A 26,135-nucleotide genomic window follows, 5' to 3' on the forward strand; every position below is an offset into this window, starting at 1 on the left:
GGAGACACAGATGGGACATGGCAGGTGTGTATAAGGAGTGAAGCAATTCATGAATACTCAGCCATGAAATAGAAAATCAAAATGAAATAAGTATGACTGTAACTCTCTTGGTCTATTAACATTCAAATATTAATACCTACTGTTCTTTGAAAGCCATTACTGAATATTTACTGATAAGAAAAAAATGATAGCTTAGGAAGAGGAAGATGTTCAGGAAAAGCATTTAAGCAGGGTTTGAAAGACTTGTGATTTTCTTAACTCAGGGTAATAGTCGACCAATTAAAGTAGGTTTCCCATCCAAATGTTTCCCATCCAAAATGACCCCCTTTTTTCCCCAAGCGATCTAATTTAGGATCCCTTGGAAAAAAATTCCAAAATGCATTACAACTATTCATAAGGGTGACACATGGACCTATTTTTCTAAGGACTTTGATTTAATATTTGAATGCAACGGTATTTGACTTTGTTAGTATAGAATATTTAAACTTAAAAAGAAAATACCTTAATTTGCTTATGCATAAGTCTATTAAACACATTTCTAGCGGATCTTTTTATGTTTATTCTCTAGAACATAACCTATCTTTGAAGTGGTATATTAGTTTTTAAAAAGTCATTCCTAAACTGAATAATAAACTGAAAACAAAAGCTATTCTTAGGGTGTATTCCACATATAAAACTATGCACACGATGCTTTGATTCAAACAATATACTTATAAAACTTTGTTATTGTTTGAGTTCCATATTCAGAATGGCCAAAAACTGAATAATTAAACTGAAAACAAAAGCTATTCTTAGGGTGTATTCCACATATAAAACTATGCACACGATGCTTTGATTCAAACAATATACTTATAAAACTTTGTTGTTGTTTGAGTTCCATATTCAGAATGGCCACTTTTGTTTTTGATGATTTCCATCCTGAAACAATTTCCCCCCTGCCCAATTAAACCAGAATTAGGAGCACATTTATATCTGAAGAGACTTAAGCTTCTCAACTGCCTGCTTCAGAAATGTAGACCTTTAGTGCTTGTGTTCATTTTGTCTCTTTGTGGAGGGCTCAAAAGAAAACAGAATCAATTCCCTTAAGTTTTTCTGGAAGAAAAAGGTTGCTTTTGTTGCTTTGATCTTAGCATGTTGTACATTTTTTATTGGCTGTTGAATATAAAAAGCCATAGCCTCATCTGGTTTTTCTGCTGTATTCTCATATTGTAAATCACATAATGCCTTCCAATCTAAAGTAAAATGCCTAAGTCCAAAATACCACTTCAAAATGGATTTATCATTATAGTTGATAGAAAGATTTCCAGGGTGTAAGAAAACAATTCAACAGTTTGATTAATATGCCACAGACTGCTAAAAATATATTCATGCATTTTAGACGATAAATTCCAGGATATAGACATACACTCATGCTATTTTAGATCCTTTTTTCCTACCATTGCAAGAGGCTGCTTTAGCTAATGCAACAGCTGGCTAGGTTATTGCTTCAACAATATAATTCATAATACAAAAGCAGCTCTTTTCCAAACATTGTAGAGCAACTCAAGTTGTTTACATCTCCTGTGGGTGATTTTCCTATAACTTTGTGCCAATTGGTGTCATACTATTTGGTAAAAATCTACATTAAATCAAGACAACTGCACTTAGTTAAATTTCTCTCATACAGAGAATTATAGAAAAATTACAGTAGCTGATTTCAGCTCATCATCATTAAGTATATACAGGGTTTTAGAAAATGAATGCAAACTACAAAAATGGAGTTGTATAATTAAACATTAAATAGTCCAAGTAATAAAAGTCATAGATTAATTGTCTCTCAGTTCTAGTCAGATCCTTTAAATACTGTCTCACGACTTGAGCATTGGTTCTTTCATCGGAAGAGTGCCTATCCTTAAAGTTGGGAAATTTCAGCTCCTTTGGAGCACCGATCATCTGTAAAAAGTAATTGGCATCTTCTTCCAAAGTTTCAAATTTCCCTACAAAATCATAATTGATCAAACATGGATAGCAGAGTTTGCTGACCTTTTCCCAGTGAATGTCCATTCCTACTGGACGGTGGGAATCCAGCAAGTAGTGGATAAACTCTTTGAACCTGACTCCGGATCCATTAATTAATGCTTCTTCACAGGCATTTGGTCGGTATTTCTTGATAATTGCCTTTCCAAATACTGGATGGTAATAACTATTGGGGTGTTCAAATTTGTCCCTAAAGGCTGATACTAATCTTTCCATGGGATCACGAACAAACACAGCTTTGGTGTAAGTATTTAAGCGGGTATATATCCCTTTTAGGTCAAAGCTATCTAGCTTCTTCAAATGCTTCCCGTAGTGGACAGCATCATGGGAGATGTTGTATGCAGAGGAAGCCAATCCATTTAGTACCATCAGAATTCTTTTCCAATTGGAACAGCCAGCCTTAGGTACCTCGCAATATAAGATTTTGTGTTTATCTTCTACATAGATTCTGGATACCGTATGAAAAAGATGTGACTGATGATGACTCACCCCACCATATTTCTTGCAAAACTCCTGAAGGAAAGACCTTCGTTTCTCTTGGATCTCATCAGTTTTCTTCCATTTGTTATCTTTGACTAAACTTTTGTTTAAAGGGTGAATGTCCACTGGCCAATGCATGTTGCTGAACTTGTTGAAAACAGTCTTAGCTCCTTGATGTTTTTCAATCCTCCACTTCTCTGTTGGTGACCCTGTGGACTTACTTAAAGCTTGATCCCCTCCTTGCGAATAACTGGTCTTTGTTAAGACCCTAGTAGATCTCTCAGAATTGAGTAGAAGATTTTCCTTTTTTTCTCTTACATCCTCAGGCATGTGAAACTTGGGGTTCTGTTAAAATAAAGAAGGAGAAATGTTGAAAGCACAGTCACAAGTGTGGGTATACTAGATAAGGAACTTAACATATTTGTTTTAAAATACTATCGAGGAGAGCATATTTCATATAAGCTGCCAGAACAATTTAGCAAGGCATGCTGAATATACATTTTGTAGTGAGCTTCTTCACAGAAAATGTAGCAATGAGAAATGGCATCTACAGCATAGAGAGGAAAGAGCCCTGTATTTTTGTTCTGGCTTTACCCGTAATGCAATAGAATGTAACTCAACCATTCTGGGCATCTATGACTTTTGGGATATTAATAAGTATGTCATCTTCACTGGGCATCTATGACTTTTAGGATATTAATAAGTATGTCATCTTCAAGTACTGTTTTAGTTTGTGCACCTGAATGCAGATACAAATTGGAGACGTTTTGAGATTGAAACTTTTGTTGTTTTTAGGGAGCACTCTGTAATGCACAGAGTAGTTCAAAATCATAAATTACAACTTAAAATTGTGTCAAGGCTAATTATAAATCTTGATGACCATTTCAGTTTTCTAAGTGCTTACAAAAAGTCATGTATTTTTTTTTTCTGGGAAAATGCTCTATTTTTCTAAAGTATTTATCACAATAATTGAAGAATTTATTATGATCATAGTATACAATCTCATTAATGTATGAGACCTTCCCTTTTTCCCAAGTGAAGAATGACTAAGGAATCCAGAAAAGTCTACTTCACGTCCTGCTCCATAAAGTTGTATCAAGGTAGAGTAAAAATGTAGTTATCTTTCCAGCAGGATGAATAAGTCCATTTACTACACAGTGTTCATCTTGCCACATCCTTCCTACAACTCTCGCAGTAAAAGAAGACATGGAAGATGGGATTTACAAGGTGGCATCCTCTGGTAGGGATGAAAATTTTAAGGACATTGGCGTTTACTCTGGGTAAACTAGGGAACTTTTGTAAGTAACATGATCTTACTTAGACTTGAAAAGGATGGTGTGGAGAGGAATGGATTGAGATATACATATAAGGTTTTCAGCATGTTATTGGAAAAGTAAATGAATAAATTCTGTGCTGCGGGCATAATGCATGGTGTCATCCGCCTAGAGGTGGAGGCAGTAGTGGGGAAAGTTTCCTAGGGAATATAAACATGATTGCAAATATATATATAAACACATGATACATATATACACACATGATACACATGGTAGTATATATATGTGTGTGTGTGTATATATACACAATTTTAAACTATTGTATCCCCAAGAGTGTCTAGAATGGTCTATAGCCTATAATAATTTCTCTCAAGTATTTGTGGAATGAACAAGTGAATGAGTGAATGGAATTAGGTCTTCAAGGATAATTAGTAATTTTCTAGCAAATTAAGCACTAGAACAGAGGAATGAAGCACTGTTCATGGAGCCACTTCCAGACATCGTGGTCATTCCACCAGCTGAGGTTGAAGGGCGCTGCTTTTTTTCTAGTGCAAGAGGACTGTGTGAATAAGCCCCTGAACACCATATACCAACGTGTATAGCCCCGTGTATTACTCTGTTCTCATGCTGCTAATAAAGACATACCCGAGACTGGGTAATTTATAAAGAAAAACATGTTTAATGAACTCACTCACAATTCCACATGGCTGGGGAGGCCTCACAATCACGGCAGAAGGTAAAGGAAGAGCAAAGGCATGTCTTATATGGTGGTAGGCAAGAGAGAGCATATGCAGGGGAACTGCCCTTTCTAAAACCATCAAATCTCGTGAGACTTATTCACTATCACGAGGACAGCATGGGAAAAACCCACCCTCATGATTCAATTACCTCCCACGATAAGTGGGGAGTATAGGAGCTACAATTCAAGATGACATTTGGGTTGGGACACAGCCAAACCATCCAAATCTTCCGTACCACTGGACCATCTATTTGGAGTTTTAACTCTAAAACCATTTGTCTGCTGTCTTCTCCAGAGACTGCCAGGATTACTTCAAAGCCCTTTATACTTCTTTACGCTAATCAGTGATTTGTAGTACATGAAGTTGTCACTGAAAATACAAAATTTGACTGTGGTTTGACAGATCATAGGGTTATCGGTACACATGCATGGAAAATACTTAGTACAGGCCAAATATAAAACTGCCATGATATTTGTACTATTACTTCTTCTGCTATTACCGCTATACATAATAACTACTATTATTGTTGTTTTAACAGCAGCCGCAGCAGTAGCAGTAGTTACAGTGCTTTAATCCCAGGGACCTGGTGAATTTCAAGGCTCCCCATTTGTCCATTACTATTCAGTCTGTAATTTGTGTGTCCCTACATATGCCCTCACCAGGTCTCTTCTCTGCTTGACAATCAGAAACAAAAACAAAATCCACCTTCCCCTGTGGCCTCTGGACTTTCTGCTTTGTGGCTATCAAATTCCCCTTTAATCTCCAGGGATTTCTGGAATGTTTGTTTCCAAGACTCTCTGTAAATGAAACTTGGCTGACTCCCAACACTCTGTGTCTCTTGCACTTTCTCAAGTAGATGAAACTTCACTTCCTTAAACTACTTGTCTCTCCAGCCAGAAGATAGGGAGTGATTTCCCTGCAGACCACGGCTGCTTCCAGGACATCACCCAGCTAAGCCTCCTGCTTCTGTGAAATCAAAGTATTCTCTTTAAGTCTCCCTTTTCCCCTCCTCTTGTTGTCATCTACCTTTATCACTGATCTGTCCACTTTATGCACTCCAGCTTCTAACTCAGCTCCTGTCATTACGTTTATTGACTCTGACGTCCAGTCAACTCTCAGTTCCTTGACCACTTCGTTTTTAACAGAGGAGCTCTCCACTTCACATCAACCAGAGCCTTTACTATTCCCACCATCTCTCTGACCACCCTTGTCTCACCTTCCAGTTCAGTGTTATTTCCTGCTTTGCAATTCTTTGACCACTTTTCACTGTTACCCAGGTTTTAACAGCCAGCACGACTGGCTCTGCATTCTTCAGCTCTCAGTTGGAAAGTCACCTCTGTAAAAAGGCTTTCCCTATTCATCCTGTCTAGGTTATTTTCCTCCCTTCCAAAATATTTCCTACAGAACCCTGTTTATTTTTCTCATAGCACTAATCACACTGAGAAATGATTTATTTCCTCTCTGTTGTCTTTTTCACCGCACTCCACCTCCATTGCACTAGCATATAACTGCAGAGAGGTCTTATCTTTCTTGCTCTCTGTGGTACTAAGCACACTGCCTGGTGCATAGAAGGTGATCAAGACATAATTCTTGAATAAGTAAATGTGCTTATAATTTAATAGTGGTCTTCTAAACAATTGTTTTAGGACCTTGTGGAAGAAAAACAACATTGATCAAAAAGTCAAGTTAAACTTGCATAAACAATTGACCAATTCTTGTTAAGGTAATGAGAATCTGTATTTAAATAAACCTTTGGCAAAAGAGAAAACAAATAAAATAAGCACATGGGAAGCTGCTTGCAGTAAAGTAGATGTGGAGGCTTCGAGTCTAACCTGCCTGCCAAATCAGATCCGTTCAAAGTCCCTCAATGCTGTCTCCAAACCCGTCAAGGGCTTCCCAGCAATCCGGATACCCAGGCCTTACTGCAGACATTCTTAATCAGAATGTTTGAGTGTAAGGCCCCTGACTTTGATTTCAGCAAGATCCCCAGGTACTCCAGTGGCAGTCATAGCATTTGAAAGGAAAGTATAAAAATAAGGCACAAGTCCTGACAAGTTCCCTTCATCCTATCTGGGGGAGAAAGACATCAAATGTAGTGGACTTGAATATTTCAGAAGGAGGGGAATAATTTGGATATAGAGTAGGAATGTCACATAAGCCCTCATTTAGACTAGATGCAATGTCTTTCTTGTTTATCCATTTCTCTTTGCTGGAAGACTTTGATCCCCAAGTAACTTTCTAAAGACTAGTTTAGCTGGGGAGATAACTGCATGAGGGAAAGGTTTACCACTTATTGTAAATTAGTCTCCTGCTAGTTTATTGAGTGCTAGTAAGTTTCCTCTACTGTAACCAAATTGAGATATGGCAAAAAGGTTAATTCTCTAAAGCACCAGTGACCCACAAGGTCCAGACCTTCTCCTGGAACTCCTCATCTCAATGTCATTCACCTTATAAAATCTGTTACTCCGGTTTGATGACATCCCTCCCAACCCCCACCCAACTCCATTTTCTTCCAGTCACAGCAAAGACTCCATGACTAAGGGGTTTACATTACTAAAGTCAAAGCTAATGACATTTCACATTTAAAGCTCATACCAGCGAAGTCCCATCATCATCATCATCATCATCATCATCATAAAAGAATAAAATCTTACATCTCCATTTTCCTTGGGACACTTTATTCTGATTGTCCCTAACGCAAACACGTATAATAAAGCCAAAATTATCCTGTTGCCTTCAAAAGTGGCTTCCCCTGTGTTCTTTTCTGTTTTTGAAAAGGTCCTATTACTTTCCTGTCACCCACTCACAAAATCTGAGAGATGCTTTAACAATGGGAAAGTCAATTGGCTATTTTACATCTCATAATACTTCTTTTTTTGTATCTTTCTAAATTAATTACCCCCAATTGGATATTTATTATCCTCCTAATTAGTCTCTCTGCAATTATTACTAAATTATTCTTCCTCAAACATTTTGTTTTTTATTTCTTAACATTTTGGACGGGATCCTCTAGCATCAGTGAACGTCCCCATTCCTTCGCTGGCATTTGCAGCCTGGTGCTGCTGAGCCTCTTCTCTTTTTTTTTTGCTTCTCTCTTAACACATGCCCTGTCCTCCACTTGCTTTTATCTGGGCTCTCAGCATCCCCCACTCATGGTCTCCTCCTTTCTTGGGACTTTCAAAATCTTCTAGTTTGATGTAAAAATCCTACTTTCTCCATGACAACCACCCAGGTCTCCAGTGAGTGATTCTACTCCCTTTAAAATGACTATGGCACTTAGTGTGTACCTCCTGTAAGGAAAGTAATTTTATTCCAGCTTCCATGGTTATTTGATTGTTTTGTTGGAAAAACTCTTTTAACTCCAGCTAAATTGTAAGCTATGGCAGAAAGCTATAGTTTTCCATAAATATCCTTAAAGAGTAGATATTGCAGAGTTAGCTGAAAGACATGTAACTACAGATTTAAAAAAACAAGTATCTAAAAAAATATAATGGAAAATGTGTGGAATGTTCATTAAGTCTGTAATAAATTTGAGAGCCTAATTCTCGTTATTTTTATTTATTTATTTATTTTGAGATAGAGTCTTGTTCTGTTGCCCAGGCTGGAGTACAGTGGCGTGATCTTAGCTTACTGCAGCCTCTGCCTCCTGGGTTCTAGCAATTCTTCTGCCTCAGCCTCCTGGGTAGCTGGGATTACAGACGCATGCCACCACACCCGGCTAATTTTTTTATTTTTAGTAGAGTCAGGGTTTCACCATGTTGGCCAGGCTGGTCTCAAGCTCCTGACCTCAGGTGATCTGGCCGCCTTGGCCTCCCAAACTGCTGGGATTACAGGCATGAGCCACTGTGCCTGGCCAATTATTGTTATTTTTAAGGGTTTCTGTATCAAGCATATCTCCTCTGTGAATTCTTATCTGATCCTCAACATTGATATGAATTATACTTTCTTTCTCCTTGTCAAAGTTGTTGAGCACCTCCTATACATCAAGTGCTGTGCTGGATGCCAGAGATGGTGGGGTTTATAAGACACGTGCAGTCCTTATTTATATGGAGTTGGTATTCTCATAGGGAAAAGTATATTAAGCAAACAATTGTACAATTAATTAATCTATTACCATAGTGGCAAAGGCTCCAGCAACATGCTATGGGAAGCTTGGAGAGCAGAAATGAGGGTCCAGGATACAAAGAAAAGACTGGCCCAGTTTGAGTGTTAAGTCCTCTGTTTAGTGTGTTTTATTTTATTCTAGGTAGTTGTTAGGTTAATTGTTTAGGTAATGATCTCTCTATTTTAATTTCATTAAATGTCAGTGTGCAGTCTTATAAATCTATATAACCCCCACTAGCATCAAGAATACTATCTCGCATTAATAACATATGTTTGAATTTGATTGAAGCAAAGAATATCATTCCTGTACTGCTCCTCATTGAGGCAACAAATTCACATTGGTTTTATACTGTTGATAAGTGTTGTACATTTGTAAGACCTTATATACTATTGTGGATCCTATGGAAACTATAAAACTTGAGACTTTGATCATTCATTCATCAATGCACATATATTGAACTACTACTGTATGTTGTTTTAAGCATTAAATAAATAAGGATGAGATAGATAAAATTTGTGGCCCTTCAAGGACACCAAAGTTTAATTGATCTGATGAAAATAAGCAGTTTATGAAAAAAATGTGATAATCGCTATAATAAAAGGATATGTCAGGTATTTCGAAAACAAAGAAAAAAGTGCTTAATTTTTCTGGAGGGATTTTTGGGGGCAAATTTCACAAGGGAGGTGATGCCTGAGATGAGTCTGGGAAGATGACTGAGAAGCTACGAGGTGGACAAGCCAGAGATGGGAAGGGCTGTACATCCTGACCTCAAGAGTCTGCTTGGGGGCCAGACTCAGATGATAGGGAGAGGTAGGTGGGGTTGGGCGTCATTCCAGGAGGGCCTGGGCTGATATAAACAGTCCAACTTTACCACATATAGGACGGGGATTTTCAATAAGGTCTTGACAAGATTCATGATTTAAAACAAACATTCTGGTGGCAGTGGGGAGGTGTGCCTGGGGGCAGAGGGATCTCCTGGAAGATGATTATGATTGTCCATCAGGAATCCTTAGGAGAGGAACTAAGACAATGGGGTAAGAATGAAGAAAAAGGGAGTTGAGACAAACTTAGGAAACTGCTCATATTCAAAGCATAAGGGTGACAGAAGTGTAAAGAATGGCTCCCCATTTCCTCTTTGAGAGAAGAAATAGAAGCAGCAGTTTTTGTGGGCGACCTGGGGTGGGTGTGGGCATTGACTATCTTCAATTTCAGACCTCTTGAGTTTAAGGTGCCTTAGAGAGCTGGAGGTAGACAGCAGGACTGAAAAGCTCGGTATAGATTCAGGAGTTATTGGCTGGTGGAGGTGCAGCTGGATTCATGGGCCTTGAAGGCACTGCCCAGGGAGTAATTTATAATATTACTCTTAATAATGTATCTTTTGTGATTTACCTTGAATCTAGATAGAAGTGCAGTTATATTTCTTCATACCATCAAGGAGACCTAATTGTCTCTAGTCATTGATAAGATAAATGGTGGGAGAGGGTGGGGTGCTCAAAAGTCAGTCTTTTCTGGGGACACAGGTCAGTGTGTCTCTCCCTGATCCCTCTGTGCCACAGCTACTCCTCTTAAATCTTGATTCAAGGACTTCAGAAGCTGATGGCATAGTTATGAGAGGGGTGAAGACTGTGACTGCATTTCCAATAGACCCCGAGGACAACTGGGAAGAATGTGAGTATGGAGTCCTAATATCCAGTGCCATCTGCCCCATCTCCCTCTCCATCCTCACCCTTTGCCCCTCCACCTTCAGTTATTCATTAAACACTTGTTTTCTGAGCATGAACTGTGCTCCAGGCACTGGGCTGTGTGTTGCTGGTATAGCTAGCAAGACAGACTTGGTCCCTGATCTTACGGGGCACCCTTGGGGTCAGGGTGGGGTAGGGAGATACAACTAAGAAAACCAAGAACTATACTTATGGGAGGTAATGAGATGGAGAAAAAACTTGGTGCATGAAAGTGTAAGAAAAAATTTGGTGCAGGAAAGCATGCAAGAGGAATCCTGGTTCGCAGGTGAGGGAGGGTATGTGGGAGAAATTATGAGCCAGGCAGAATCATTTCCATTTCCTGTCTCTGTGGCTTACTTCCTCTCTCTTGAATATTCTTCTCCATTTTGTTAGCCTAGTTAATAGGCTGGGGCATGGAGCAAGCTGGTTTAATCACAGCATCAAACAGAAGAGTAGATAAAGATAAGCTCATTTTACAGATTAAGAACCTGAGCTCAGAATTTAAATAATGTGCCAAGTTAACACAGCGATTGCTGGAGCTGGTGTGTCAAATCTCTGTCTTAGTCATGTCTGGCTTTTTTCAGCTGCATCGTATGTCGAGCAATCTATTTCTTGTTTAACGTCCGTTAAATGAACTGATGTCAGGAAAGCACCAGGCACATGCCTGTTACAAGAGAGTATGGTGGTTAAGAACACGGAGTTTTGAGTCAGACAGAACTGGTTATGTGTCCTCTTCTGTCGTTTTCTTTCTGGGTGACCTTGGTTATCTTGTTTTTCTGAGCTTCAGTTTCCTTATCTGGAAAATGAAGATAATAACAGCGTCTACCTTGTTGGATTATAGGAAATGCCTGTAGAGATTCGTTAATGTAAATATACTCTCCATAAATATTAGATATTTTTATTGATTTAGGCACTGAATATTTTTGAGCAATTTCTATAGGATAAGCAGTTTTTAGGTAAGTATTTGTTTTTTACTCTGCTTTTTTCATCTATTTCTCCTCTTCCTTCTCTCTCACAACATGTAGCAAAGTTAAATGTTCAATGGCAATAAAAACGAGTGGGAAAAAAGAGAAGGATAAGACAACTGAGAGACAGAAATAGGAAAGAGAAAAGATAAGCTTAAGTGGAGACAAAGGCAAAGAAAGAAAACAGAAGAAAAGAAATCACAATTATGGGTAACAGGAAGGAAGAGTGAACACTTGAGGAGAGTGGGTAAAGAGAGAAACTACTGAATCACAGTCTTCTCCAAGCTATGAGCTTTAAAATATTTAAACCGCTTCAACACAAAACAGCTGTTTCTGTTGTGAGGCTATTCAAGTTGATCCAACAAGTTAATTTCTATGGTCCTCTTGGATGCAAGGATTGAAACTATGATTTGCCAGTTCTTTCAATTTTTGGATTTAATTCCTATTTTTTTTCTGCTTGAAGCCAAACAAGCTTAAAATATGAGGACTGAGGACGTAACAAAATGTGAATGTCAAAGAGAAGTTTCTATTGGAAATAGTGCTGTGGTTTGACAAGACCATTAGAAGCTGAAAACTGACATAAGCTTAATGTATATAAGTAGATAAGGCTACTCCCCAAGGGGTTCAATATGCTTTTATAGATTTATCATTCCATCTTCCTTCCAAGTTTTGTAGGAAAAATGAGATGATTCTTTTGTTTGCAAATTTACAGATAAATAAATCAAGATAGACTTGTGTAATAACTTGCCCAAGGTCACTCTGTGAAATGAATGGAGAAGTCAGGAATGTCGTCCAGTTCTCTAATTCTAACCCAGTAAATCTTAGCAGAGTAGTTTGTTTTTTAAAGAAACTCAAAACCTTATTGAGGAGCTGCAACTTGATAAACGAAATACATTCAAAATGTTTGGCCTTCTCTATTTTATCTCTTAGGTGTGTGTCTGTACATATTAAATGTGGATGAGAATAGCAAAAACCAATAAATTATATTTGGTAGGAAAGAAGTAGAATAAGTTGGTGTTTTGACTATTAGGATTTAAACACTTCATCAGAATTCAGATATCTAATAGATTTGGGATATGGCTCATTAATATTTCCATGTATTTAGTTGTCTGAAATTAGTATTGGTCAGTCAGCCTCCCCTCCCCTTGCATTTCAGGTTAATGCCAACAATAATGTGTGTGTCCAAGAGGGTTATGGAGGAGCAATGGAGGGGGGCACCCTGACTCTGACACTTTGTTCTAAAATATACAGTTGCTATACAGAGTTCTTCCTCTTGTTCTCTGGAATGTGGTGAAGAGGAAGGAACCAGCTGTCTTGGGTTGCAATTTCAAAATGTCAAGTTTTCTTTTTATGTGTGTGTGTGTGTGTGTGTGTGTGTGTGTGTTATGGCCATGGATTGGCAAGAAAAAGGTTTTCACAGGCAAGGGGGATGAGTCCATAAGATGACCCTGCAATAGGGGATTGGCTTGGGTACACCAGGGGGCCAGAGATATGGGTCATCCCTGGAGGCGGGAGTTGGGGTGCTCCCCTGGGATGGAGACTGAAAGTGCAAGACAGAAGAAAGTTATTGTGAGGTCAGGAGCATGGTGCCTGGATAGATCTTCAAAGTATGAAGAGCATTCGCTTTTGGGTCACATCGCCCAGGTCCTCCACCTATTAATTGGGTGATTTTAGGACAATGTCATCATTCATGGCTCCCTAGAATCAGACCTTAAGTCAAGGGGTTGAGAGCAAGTTATTAATTTAGCGTTGATTCCAGGAAACACTGGCAGGACAGTAGGGAACTGAGAAAGGAAAGGCACACAATATAGGGTGGATTATTGAGCAAGTTAGCACAGTGGGAATAGGAGCTGAATTCTACTGAGAAGCCCTCAGAGCAAATGTAGAACATATCTCCCCAGAGTTATTCCACACCATCCTATCAGTTGTGGTTGAAGGTTTCTGTAGGGACAGTTCTGGCAAGTCCAGTCTGCTCTACAGGTAGGCAGGGTGGACTCACTCAGACAGAGTCACAGGTGTGGGTAGTTGGTTGGAAGTCTGGCTAGAGTGCAAGAGAATGTTAAAAGATGAGTAAATATGAGAAGGCACAGCTAGCACTCTTACAGAGAGTCCATTAGCACTCCTGAGTCTGTTTTCTCATTTTTAAAGTGGGAATTCCAAGAACTATTTTGGAAATGTTGAAATGCAAGTGATGGCATTGGCTGGGATCCAGGACCCCAAACACTCTGTCTTACCATAGTAAGAGATCCCAATTCTGTCTTCCTATATTCACTCTTCCTTTGGAAGTGTCCATGGTGTATGTTTGTGTCTATGCACACAAACAAGGCTGAGAAAAGGAACACCCTACAACTAGATGGAACCCTAGTCCTTTCAGCTAAGACTATATAGATTTGTGGGAATTCTGTTGCTCAGAGAAGGCAATCCTAACTTTGGGCAGGAGGCCTCTTCGGACCCTTTAACCAAGAGCCATGCTAAAATATCAGCCCTCTGATTCTCAAACTCTGATACTGGGAAAAGAGAAGTGTTTTTGAGAATTAACTAGATAAATGCAGTTATAAAGTACCTAGTACGGTACCTGACATATACCACCTGGCATACAGTACGTTTCTCCAAAATGTGAATGCATCCTGTCTCTATGCCTGTCTTCTCTGATTTTCCTTAAATACCGGGCATATCATCTATAACGCTGCTTTCCCAACTTCACATTAAGATGACCATGGGAACAGGCCCTGTGTGCATAAGCAGTGACAGAGGTGGATGCTAATTCAATTAATAGTATCCATAGGCCAGTGGGCAACCAATGAGGGGACCTGGAGCAAGAGACACTGTCCAAGTGCGTAGAGAGTAACCAGCTAAATCAATGTGTCCATCTCCCTTTTGGGCTGTAGACTGGAAAATATGGAGAGTGGCCAGTTATTAAGGGGCAGGAGGAGAGATAGAGAGAGATGAAGAGAGAAGAGGAGGCACAAAAGTAGCAGAATAGGAGTCTGAGACAGCATCTGAGTCAAGATAAGGTGAAACTGGGGGCTAGGACGTAAGTGACAGTCCTTTTCCAGGAAGCAGCATATACCTGCCCCCAACCCTGCCCAGAACGCCAATGCCTACTAGTCCAAAGCCACTTGAGTCCTGGGAGCAGCATTGCCATATGCGAGAGTAGTAGGGGCTCTAGCAGGAATGCATTCCATTCGTCTCACTGGATTAAGCATCTACTGGTCCCAGATCAGATTGGCCTGTGTCAGCACCTTAGAGTGACACACACGCCCCTCTGGCTTATATCACTTACATATTTGACAACTCAGCTATACTCAAGGCAGCTCCCCAAAGCCTGGTCTAAACCTCACTGGAGAGCAGGCAGCTCACACCCTGGCGCTACCACGTGTTACCTGGGCCCTGAGTTAGGAAGAGAGACTGCCTGTGGTATCAGATCATGCCATGGGGATTCTGAGTCCATGCCAAGTGGGGTTTCTTTTCAGGATTTAATTCTGAGAAAGAATGCAAAGGAAGAATATAGAACTACACTAGCAGCAAAGCAGAAGGTCAGAAGGGAGGAGAGGAGTCAAGTGGGTTGTCATACGATGAGGTCAGAGTGAATAGAGCCCTAACGAAACTAAGCGAGCATCAAATGGATATTTGCAAGGTCTATGTATGCATGCTTTCAGATACATTTTATCAATTTTATTTTTAGAATATTATTTCATTAACTCTAAGTGTTGAAGCTTTTGGGGGGCTTCCAAAATGGGTTACTTCTCCTAAAAACAGTTGTACTTGATTCAAGACGCCAATTAAATGGGTACTGGAGGCAGCCATGGCCACAGCCTCTCTTTTTGTTCTCTTTCTTTGTGAGGGCAGTTATAAGCTGCACGGATCCTGACCTTTCGGCCTGAGGATGGAAGTCTTCAGTATCTGTACAACTTTACTCCCAAGAGCTGGTGTAGAATGAGTTCCTCCAGCCATGGGAGGATGGCAGAGGGGCGCCTGCCACCTGCAGCCCAGCCTTGGTAAGTGCAATATGCAGTTGGCAGAGGGGAGGGAGCTGGGGGCACGCCAACCCTTTCTGTTACTTCCTGTAGGTACAGCCGAAGTCTCAGGAAGCAGAATATATCTGGGGTGGGGTGGGGAGGTGAGGGGAGCTGTTTCTTCCCCCACCCATTACCTACTAGTCCAAAGCCACTTGAGCCATGGGAACAGCAATGCTAACCACAATAGCTGCAGGGACCTGGAAGGGGACTGGTGATGACATCCAACTGCAATGCTCTTTTACACTGAGATGCTGATGGACAGGAGTCTACCTAGTCTTCTCTAGAGACACACATATTATAAAGCAGGCAAGTATAACTCTCTAAACATTCCTTAGATGCTGTATCTTCACCCGCTTCCCTCGCTGCAATTCTGTAATCTGCACCTTGGGAGGAACAAATACATCTTATTGCACCTTGCCCAGAAATAATATCACAGATTATTAACTCCATCTACTCCCCACATAAGGGATAACGACTGTCCACAGGAGAGGTAAGGAAGTCTCAAGTGCCACACAGGGAATTTTCCTAAGGCCTTCCATCATTTTAGGCCACTAGTAACTCACCTATAGCCAGTACCGTAGCAAGATGAAAGTGTATGGATTTGGGTACCATTCATCTGTAAAAACCAAAGAAAAGAATTGCACTTCTGGATTCATTCACAGACCTGTGGGAAGACCCTATTGTCTCACCTGTGACTCATGACCATGTTTTGAGACTCCCAAATCCCTGGAGCCTGCTTTCTCCTGAGCAAAGAGGGTTGTCTTTATTTCAATGGGCAAGGAAAGTCCATTTGTTTGTCTCTACTCCTGCCAGGGCTCCACTCTCCTTCAGTTACAGGAGACCTCCTGAAGCAAGGCTGGAGGGAGACGCTGCATGGTAAGAGGGAGTTTTGAATGAGTATGGATTGAGGGCTTCACATGCACCAGGTGCTGCACAAAATAATTGAGTTTAACCCTCACTCCAGCTCTGACAGGTGGTTGAGATCATATCTTAATTAAATGTGCTCAGCATTTTACAATGGGCAATTAATTGCTGGAGTTGGGATTAAAATCCAGTCTTGTCTGGCTCCAAAATGGTATTTTTCTCACTACCTAACCCATGCTTGCCTCTCAGTGACATCACATCTGTAACTACAAGAGAGTTTCCTTGCTATCAGATCCAAGTGAATACAATCCTTTGTACCGAGTTACCTTGAGGTAGCCAAATGTGCTGAAGTCAACTCTAGTTAGAATGAATGAGGACATCACCCCACCTTTGGTTGCTTCAGTTCTCCAATTTAAAATAACCTATGTTGGGTACCAAGAACTGATGCTCTACTGAACAGTCCCAAATACTTGGAATGACCAAAGTACTAGGCTCTTGCTCCTGGAAAACAATGATGTAAGCCAGCACTGCCTGGACTTCGGATCTCTCCTCAGGCAGCATAAACCACACAGAGATTGTGATCATCTGCTCAGCTTTTATGCCAGCCTTGCAACAAATCTCCTTATCTTCATGGGATCTGTATCTTCTCTTCTGCCTCCACACTACTGTCAGAAACACATATACCTAGACGTGGTGGTAACGGAGTAATAATATCTTCACTCCATCAATGCTGGTTTTTTTCAAGAAAATTTATTTTAAATCTCGGCATTTCCACAGCTGCAAATCTGGGAGAACGAGTCAGCACTTGTGGAGCTGTGTGTGTGAGCTGGATCGGGGTGAAAGGGGGTAAGCTGAAGGTATCTTTTTTTTTTTTTTTTTTTGTTTTTTTTTTGTTTTTTTTTTTTGAGACGGAGTCTCGCTCTGTCGCCCAGGCTGGATTGCAGTGGCCGGATCTCGGCTCACTGCAAGCTCCGCCTCCCGGGTTCACGCCATTCTCCTGCCTCAGCCTCCGGAGTAGCTGGGACTACAGGTGCCCGCCACCACGCCCGGCTAGTTTTTTGTATCTTTTTTGGTAGAGACGGGGTTTCATCGTGTTAGCCAGGATGGTCTCGATCTCCTGACCTCGTGATCCGCCCGTCTCGGCCTCCCAAAGTGCTGGGATTACAGGCTTGAGCCACCGCGCCCGGCCTGAAGGTATCTTTTAACCCCTGATAAACTCCCAGGGACCAAGCAACCTGGTCCCCATGGCTTTTTATCACTGAGATGCTAGCTGTATAATGCCATCTCCATGGTGATTTCTACAGTGAAGAAGAACATTTATTTCCTGCCAGCAGTAAGAGACCACCTGAGTGTTCAGTTGCAGTATCTTCAACTCCCCAGATGCATCAGTAGCGCTGTCTTCTCTGGGCTTCTTATAGAACTCATTTTTAGCAAAGTCAAGTTTCCATACTCTAGGTATTAACTTATCAGATAGTGGTCAAAAAGATGGAAGCAAAACATTTTCATGTACTGCATTTCAGTTACTTTCTCTGGGGTTTTATCACCCTTCAGGTGGTTGTCTCCAAAATAACAGGTGTCATTCTGCTCCATGAATCACGTTCCCCTACCTTTATCCGGGCACTTTTCTCTTCAGCAGCATCTTCAATGCATTTCCAGTTGCCTGCCCTGAACTGTTTCAGAATGAGGAGGACACCTGGAGGAATCCACAGATGCATAGACCAATTTGCAAAAGAGCCTGTGAGCCAACGTAGGTTGTGAGATGCATATCCCACATCCAGTTCAGCCCAGTAACTTGGGAAATGGGGGAGAGGTAGCGCTGAAGACCAGACTTAGTACATTTTTACCCCCATCCATGCTTGCAACTGTAAGTTGATCTTAAATCAGTACTTTTAACCAAGTCAACCTCAATCACTGGAATAGGATACCCAGCTGAACAACTTGAGGTCACTGAATCAATCTCTTATCTATGCCTACCCAATGGGGTTCTGAGAAATACGTAATGCCTGACATGTAGTGTATACTCACTGAATGTGGCTTTTAACCACAACCTTTTTATTTTTGCCAAGAATATCACCTTCCTGCAGCAACCCTGAGAACCTCGCACTAATCTTGTCTTAGATTGCGCATTCCTTTCCTATATTTAGACACCAAACTTCATTCATTTTCCCCTTGAAAGGTTCATTCCCATGATCAAGATTTCACCTAAACACATTTTGTTTTCATGTCCAGATTATCATCTTAGCTGGAAGAACTAATAAGCAACACATTCACCCAAGAAGTATTTACCGAGCACCTACCATGTGCACTGTTTTCTGGTGTTGGGGCTAGGGGGCAAACGACTCTTACAAGTCTCTGTTCTTAAGGTACTCACATTCATATGGGTGAAGATAGATAACAAACAAGGAAAAAGTTGGACAGACAAACAATTTGGGTGGTGCCGAGTATGATGCAAACACTAAAATGGTGATGCAATAGAAGATGTCAGAGGGAGAGTGGGAAGGTTACATTAAATAGATGTCCAAGGAAGATCTCTCTGAGGAGAAGCTACTAGGGCTGAGACCTTAATGACAACAAGGAACCCAAGGGCTGGCAGCAGAGTGTTTTGAACATGGCCAGTGGGTGCAAAGGCCCCCACACGTGAATGGGCCTGGCCAGGTGGAAGGACAGAGGGCAAGGCTGTTGTGGTTGCCCTGTGAGTGCGAACAGCCCAAGATGGGATGAAAGAGGAGGATGGGACCACACCTTATAGGAATATCAGATCATGATCAGGGCTTTGGATTTTAGCAGGGGTGCAGTATAAGCCATGGGGAGTTTTAGACAGGTACAGAAGTAATTGACATTTTCTTTTCTTTCTTCCTTTTTTTTTTTTTTTGAAACCGAGTCTTGCTCTGTCGCCCAGGCTGGAGTGCAGTGGCATGACCTCGGCTCACGCCAGCTCCACCTCCTGGGTTCACGCCATTCTTCTGGCTCAGCCTCCTGAGTAGCTGGGACTACAGGCTCTCACCACCACACCTGGCTAATTTTTTGTATTTTTAGTAGAGATGGGGTTTCACCGTGTTAGCCAGGATGGTCTCCATCTCCTGACCTCGTGATCCGCCCGCCTCGGCCTCCCAAAGTGCTGGGAGTAATTTACATTTTCTAAAGCGTACTCTGCCAGCCAAGTGGCAAACAGACTTGGGCCTCGTAAGAGCGGAAGCAGGAGGAAACCCGAAGAGCCTGGAGAGAGACTGGTGGCTGCTACCAGTGGGGATGGAGCAAAAAGGAAAATACAGGTTACAGTTTCAGGAAAAATTTCATACCAATTTCCCGAGATCATTTCTGAACTCGAATATTTTCAGTGGCCCCACATTGTGTTTCCTGCTGAATCAAGTCCTAATCACTTCGGTTTTTAAAGCCTTCCATGATACTTCCCTGAACACTGTAGCTTTCACTGATGGCCGGCTTTTTCAAACTCCCATATGATCCATACTGTATAATTAATAAGCAAACAAGGAATCACACACTATCTGCTATTCTGTGCAGTGTTTCAGGTTTTTAGTCTTCTCTTTCAAGATAGAAAATCCCTTTAGAATAGGAACTCTGCTGGCACTTTCTTCCACATCCTCCATAGCACTTAGCACAGTTCTGTACACAAGGCACGTGTGGAAATTGCTTATTGATTGATTAAAATCATATATCACTGGCATTTGTCTCTTCAATATTTCTCTTGTATGAAGAAGGGCGATTATCTGTCAATATTCATTGCATGATTGAACCGATGTGCAATGCATTAATCATCACTGAGATAACCAGATGAGGCTTTATTGTAATCTCCTTCTATTTTGCTGAGATAATTTCACTTGCTTTGGAGTTTATGAGGCCATAAGTGGCTCCCATCTGTTGATGAACATATTTCTAAGAGTCATTTAGTCTCAAGTATGGAATACTTGAGGGGAAGTTAAATTGTAACTTTTATATTAAGTGTCATCTTAGTAACAGAACCAAAATTGGAAGCATGTGTTCAATTTTGGTTTTTCATTTTCAAAGCTTTAGGTCAGGCAAAGAATTAATTTCATTTGTTTACAAAGTAGATTATGCCTAATAAAATCTATTTTCTTTATGGTCACATTTTAATCAATCCACTGCTTTAGAAAATGAGAGAATTCTGATTGGCTAATCATTCAACATAGTAAATTACATTATTCCACATCCACAGAACACTGGCCTAATTGCATTATCCAGTAATGATGAAAATATCCCTTTTAATACATTTTGAGCAATGCAAATACCAGTGGTGAAAAAGGGAAGAATCCTGTTTATTCCATGCTTGTTTGATGATCGACCACAGAATATAACATAACACTTCTGTGTATAAGAATTTTTTCCACACTAACAATAATAAAGACAAGGTAGTTTTCACTGGATCCTTACTGGTACTCTGAATTTTCACTATTTGTCCGCATTTCTTCCCCTTCCCAGAAATTTGTTTTCTGGGAAAAACAAGTGCTACTTTGTCAAATAAAGCTTAAATAAAATTGATTTCAATTTACGCACAACAAAAGGAATGACTGGTGATTTTCTGTCTTGAGTGGGAGGCAGAAAACTCTCCAGGTGCCTTTATTCACTCCTGAGGTTCTGGTGAGCACCAAGGAACATTACCTCTGCAAAATGCAGACATACGCAAAGGGACACATCAAATTTAAGAGAGGTCCATAGATAGAAATCTGAGGGATCTGCCTTAGGGGATGTAGACCATATATAAAACACAGATTCCACAGAATCGGCCTGGTATTCACAATCACTGTTTCTTAACACATAACTCTTTTATGTCACCAAGCAGCTTTTTTCTGAGATGATGACTACTCGAATACTTCTTTTGCATATCGCCAGAAAATATCAAGTTTTGATTTGAGTCCTTAATTCAAGTTCTTTACCACAAGAAGAAAGAATAGCATGAGTAAAATGGTTTAAAGGTAGACAACAACAACAACAAACACACACACACCGTATTTTAGAATGCATATTCAAACATACTCCAAAAAATACTGTATTTTAGAATGCATATTCAAACATGATGACAAGTGGGCTCTATGGCTCATTTTGACAATAGCTTTAACCTATGAAGTGAGTGAATGTCTTTTTACACAGAGGTGATGAGTTACTGAATACTGAATGGCTCGACTAATTGTGCTTTTGGGTATCAGAACTTGGCTACTGCCTTTCGTTGCTATGTGTTGAGAGAAAAATCTCAAACGATGATGCTAACCATTTTGCTAATAAAATATGCAAAGCGGAAACATTTCAGTTACTCAGTTCATCTTCTAGTACAGATGCTAGCAAGTAGAGAAGGATATGATTTGAAAAACTCAACAGAAAGGAGGAAAAAGATGAGAAAAAGATTGACTAGAAAATTATTCATGGAATATATTTCACCAGCCTATTGGGCGTTAACATCTTAGGTGGTGTGGTTAATGCTAATTTACATTAAATGGTAAATTAACTATTTTTATTTTTCATAAATGCTACATTTTCAGTACGGAGTTTCAGTATTCCATATTTTCTCACATGTGTACATACACAATGACACTGTTATTACTAACAATAAAGAACTTGTAAGAGAGTTTTTAGAAGTAACATACTTTTCTAAAAAGTACAAAGAAGGCCGAGCGCAGTGGCTCAAGCCTGTAATCCCAGCACTTTGGGAGGCCGAGACGGGTGGATCATGAGGTCAGGAGATCGAGACCATCCTGGCTAACACGGTGAAACCTTGTCTCTACTTAAAAAAAAAAAAAATACAAAAGTACAAAGAAAACATTTTATAGTGAGTGAAAATAAAGGTTTTTACTTCAAATTCTCATTTTATTTCCATGATATTTCTGCCTGGGCTCTGCCAAGGAAAACTGGCAGTGGGCAACAGATTATGCCAATGTATACTTTTTTCCCCTCTGAGTTTTTAAGCTCTTTTCAGGTGACAAATAGTTTTCTCTTAGACCAGATTCACTTGATTTTTCACTTATTTAATTAAAAAATTAATTTACTGCTCAACAGGGACCCTGGAGTATGTATATGCTCATCTTCATTGTTAAAACACTTGGAAAAAAAGACATACCACATCATAAAAATCTGTATTCCAGGGTCTCAAAACAGACTGCTTCGGGATTAATGTCCGAATTGGGGGGTTAATTAGGATGGTCATAAGTGAGATCAGTTAATTAATAGAACAACTTCCGGAAGAGGTGGGAGTGGAGTATAATGGTGGAGAGAAAGGAATTCAGAATGAGATACACCTGGATTCACATTTGAAGTCTGTCACTCACCAGCTGAGTGCCAGGAAAGAAAGACATTTAAAGCCTCCCAGACTAGTGGCCGTTGCTCACACTGTAGAGAGCGCTGGAATGCCTTATTTAATCCTGGCGTGACCACCATGCATGCATGATTTTAGACAAATTAAGTCGCCTCACTAAGATGAATCTTTTGATTTGTTCCTACTTCGCAAATAGCTTTAAGAGAGATAATTTAATGTAAAATTTAGCATAATGCCCACACACAAAAAGCTCATCGAGCATGTAATAATAATGCTAACCATTATTATTACTAATATCGTGCTAAATGTGGCAGGACCTGAAAAATTACTAAACCTGATTTCAAGCCTGAGTTTCCACCTGTATAAAGTGGAGATTAAAATCCTGGTCCTCACAGTGTTGTTGTGACAAAACATGAGATATGGAGCACTGAGTAATTAGCACAATTATTGATGGCAATTATTCAGAATCATTGAGTGCTTGAGTGAGAGCTATCTGCATATTTGATGATGAATAATTCTCACAGCGTTTATTCCCACCACTATTTTCTTCTTGGTGGTCATGCTTTTAAAACATCTGAGGGCCATATTCTCAGCCTTGCTTTGTCTTGTCAATCTAAATACCTTTCCACAGGTACCTTTCACATTTTAAGTTTCTTGGCTTCCAATTAAAGAGGCAAAGCCCAGAACTTTGACATTTACACTTAAGTATTTTCTAGGTAGAAGCCATCTGACCTTTAAAAAAGACATCTTTTATAAATTCTTCTTTGTTAACCACCATTAGTGTCACCACTTTTCGATCCTTTCAGTCCTTCTTTCAGGATTTTGAAAAAGACTCGTCAATTGGATAGCTTTTCTAAAAGTGCAACTCTCTCAATTCTGAAGGTAATCTTAAAAGGGAATTGGGACATGTGGGATCTTTACTAGCTCCATTAGTGCCAAACTTGCAAAGAGAAACTATCTTTAAGTCAAAATTGTCTCCTTGAGTGCATGGCCATTTTGACAAGAATAGTGCAAGGTAACGGAATCCCACTTTAAATTTAGAAGTTCTAAAGTTCACACTACACTGAAAAGTCATCAGTGAGTGGCACTGCCATGCTTATATTAGGGGAAAGAATCAGGAGCTCAGGTCTTGAACCGGGCAAAACATTTAACGTTCTGCAGGCAATATGGATATGGACATACAGGTAAAAAGAAGATCTGGATCTCCCTGCCCTTCGATTCTTTCATTTCCTGACTCTGTGACCATTATTCATAATAACCATGTGCAGTCCTGGTTTGTTCCTTCTGTTTTTGGTTTAGAATCCTTACCTGGGAGGGGAAGGAAGGATACCTTGTTCCTGCCTTATAAAAATCAATGACACAGCAAGTTTGAACATTCCGGTGTATAGGGAGTAGACTGTTTAAATTTAGCAGCCCCTCTAGCTACTAGAATAAGAATTTAGTGATCTGAAGAATTTACATTCCGCCAGCAGTTGATTGAGTTCTTACGATATGCAAGGCCCAACGGTGGACACAGAAATGAACCAAACACGATCTCTTTTCTTTACAGCAATGCTAGGTAGTCTCAAAAATCCTGTTGTGTTATAAATGATTAGAATATAGGGTAGAAAATATCTGTAGTAAAAGGGCAGAGAAAATAAAATGGGGTCATGGAAGAGAGTGAGATTATTCTTGGCTATGTGACAAAGGAAAGCTTCACAAAAGGTAGTATTTGAGTTAGGTCTTATATGAGTAAATTTTGTACATGCAGAGAAGGGGATTATTATGCTGATGAAATAGTTTTATAAAGAACCACTAGTTTTAAATAAAGGAGTAGAATGGGAAATAAGTCTACGAAGGTGGGGAGAATCCTCTCCAAAGGAGTACAAGATCCCAAAGCTTTGTATTTCATACTCAAAAGTTAAAAATGTATTGTATGGGGGGGCGGAGCAAGATGGCCGAATAGGAACAGCTCCAGTCTCCAACTCCCAGCGCGAGCGACACAGAAGACAGGTGATTTCTGCATTTTCAACTGAGGTACTCGGTTTATCTCACTGGGGAGTGCCTGACAATCGGTGCTGGTCAGCTGCTGCAGCCCCACGAGCCAGCGAGAGCTGAAGCAGGGCGAGGCATCGCCTCACCTGGGAAGCGCAAGGGGGAAGGGAATCCCTTTTCCTAGCCAGGGGAACTGAGACACACAACACCTGGAAAATTGGGTAACTCCCACCCCAATACTGCGCTCTACCAAGGATCTTAGCAAACCAGGAGACTATATCCCACACCTGGCCGGCAGAGTCCCACGCCCACGGAGCCTCCCTCATTGCTAGCACAGCAGTCTGCCATCTCGAGGCAAGGCAGCAGTGAGGCTGGGGGAGGGGCGCCCGCCATTGCTGAGGCTTAAGTAGATAAACAAAGTGGCTGGGAAGCTGGAACTGGGTGGAGCTCACAGCAGCTCAAGGAGTCCTGCCTGTCTCTGTAGACTCCACCTCTGGGGACAGGGCACAGCTAAACAAAAACAACAACAACAACAACAACAAAAAGCAGCTAAAACCTCTGCAGACGAAAACGACTCTGTCTGACAGCTTTGAAGTGAGCAGTGGATCTCCCAACACGGAGGTTGAGATCTGAGAAGGGACAGACTACCTGCTCAAGTGGGTCCCTGACCCCTGAGTAGCCTAACTGGGAGACATCCCCGCCTAGGGGCAGACTGACACCCCACACCTCACACAGTGGAGTACACCCCTGAGAGGAAGCTTCCATAGCAAGAATCAGACAGGTACACTCGCTGTTCAGCAATATTCTATCTTCTGCAGCCTCTGCTGCTGACACCCAGGCAAACAGGGTCTGGAGTGGACCTCAAGCAATCTCCAACAGACCTACAGCTGAGGGTCCTGACTGTTAGAAGGAAAACTAACAAACAGGAAGGACACCCACACCAAAACCCCATCAGTACATCACCATCATCAAAGACCAGAGGCAGATAAAACCACGAAGATGGGGAAAAAGCAGGGCAGAAAAGCTGGAAATTCAAAAAATAAGAGCGCATCGCCCCCTGCAAAGGAACACAGCTCATCGCCAGCAACGGATCAAAGCTGGACAGAGAATGACTTTGAGGAGATGAGAGAAGAAGGCTCCAGTCCATCAAACTTCTCAGAGCTAAAGGAGGAATTACGTACCCAGTGCAAAGAAACTAAAAATCTTGAAAAAAAAAGTGGAAGAATTGATAACTAGAATAATTAATGCAGAGAAGGCCATAAACGAATGGACAGAGATGAAAACCATGACACGAGAAATATGTGACAAATGCACAAGGTTCAGTAACCGACTTGATCAACTGGAAGAAAGAGTATCAGCGATTGAGGATCAAATGAATGAAATGAAGCGAGAAGAGAAACCTAAAGAAAAAAGAAGAAAAAAAATGAACAAAGCCTGCAAGAAGTATGGGATTATGTAAAAAGACCAAATCTACGTCTGATTGGGGTGCCTGAAAGTGAGGGGGGAAAATGGAACCAAGTTCGAAAACACTCTTCAGGATATCATCCAGGAGAACTTCCCCAACCTAGTAGGGCAGGCCAACATTCAAATTCAGGAAATACAGAGAACGCCACAAAGATACTCCTTGAGAAGAGCAACTCCAAGCCACATAATTGCCAGATTCACCAAAGTTGAAATGAAGGAAAAAATCTTAA

General features: G+C 40.7%; 1 protein-coding gene across 2 annotated transcripts in view; it reads right to left on the reverse strand.

Annotated features, from left to right (window-relative positions):
• Positions 1-1,115: 1,115 nt before the first annotated feature.
• Positions 1,116-26,135, reverse strand: part of CHST9 (carbohydrate sulfotransferase 9) — a 291,848-nt gene continuing 266,828 nt past the window's right edge. The window contains exon 5 of one of the 2 annotated variants that reach the window (XM_025365226.1): positions 1,116-2,841. In XM_025365226.1, coding sequence (XP_025221011.1) covers positions 2,819-2,841 — 23 coding nt within the window. In that variant the 3' untranslated portion in view covers positions 1,116-2,818. The remainder of the gene's footprint in view (positions 2,842-26,135) is intronic. The other variant, XM_025365225.1, reaches the window with a different exon arrangement.

This window comes from Theropithecus gelada, chromosome 18 (assembly GCF_003255815.1).
Source record: "Theropithecus gelada isolate Dixy chromosome 18, Tgel_1.0, whole genome shotgun sequence".
NCBI classification, from domain to species: Eukaryota; Metazoa; Chordata; class Mammalia; order Primates; family Cercopithecidae; genus Theropithecus; species Theropithecus gelada.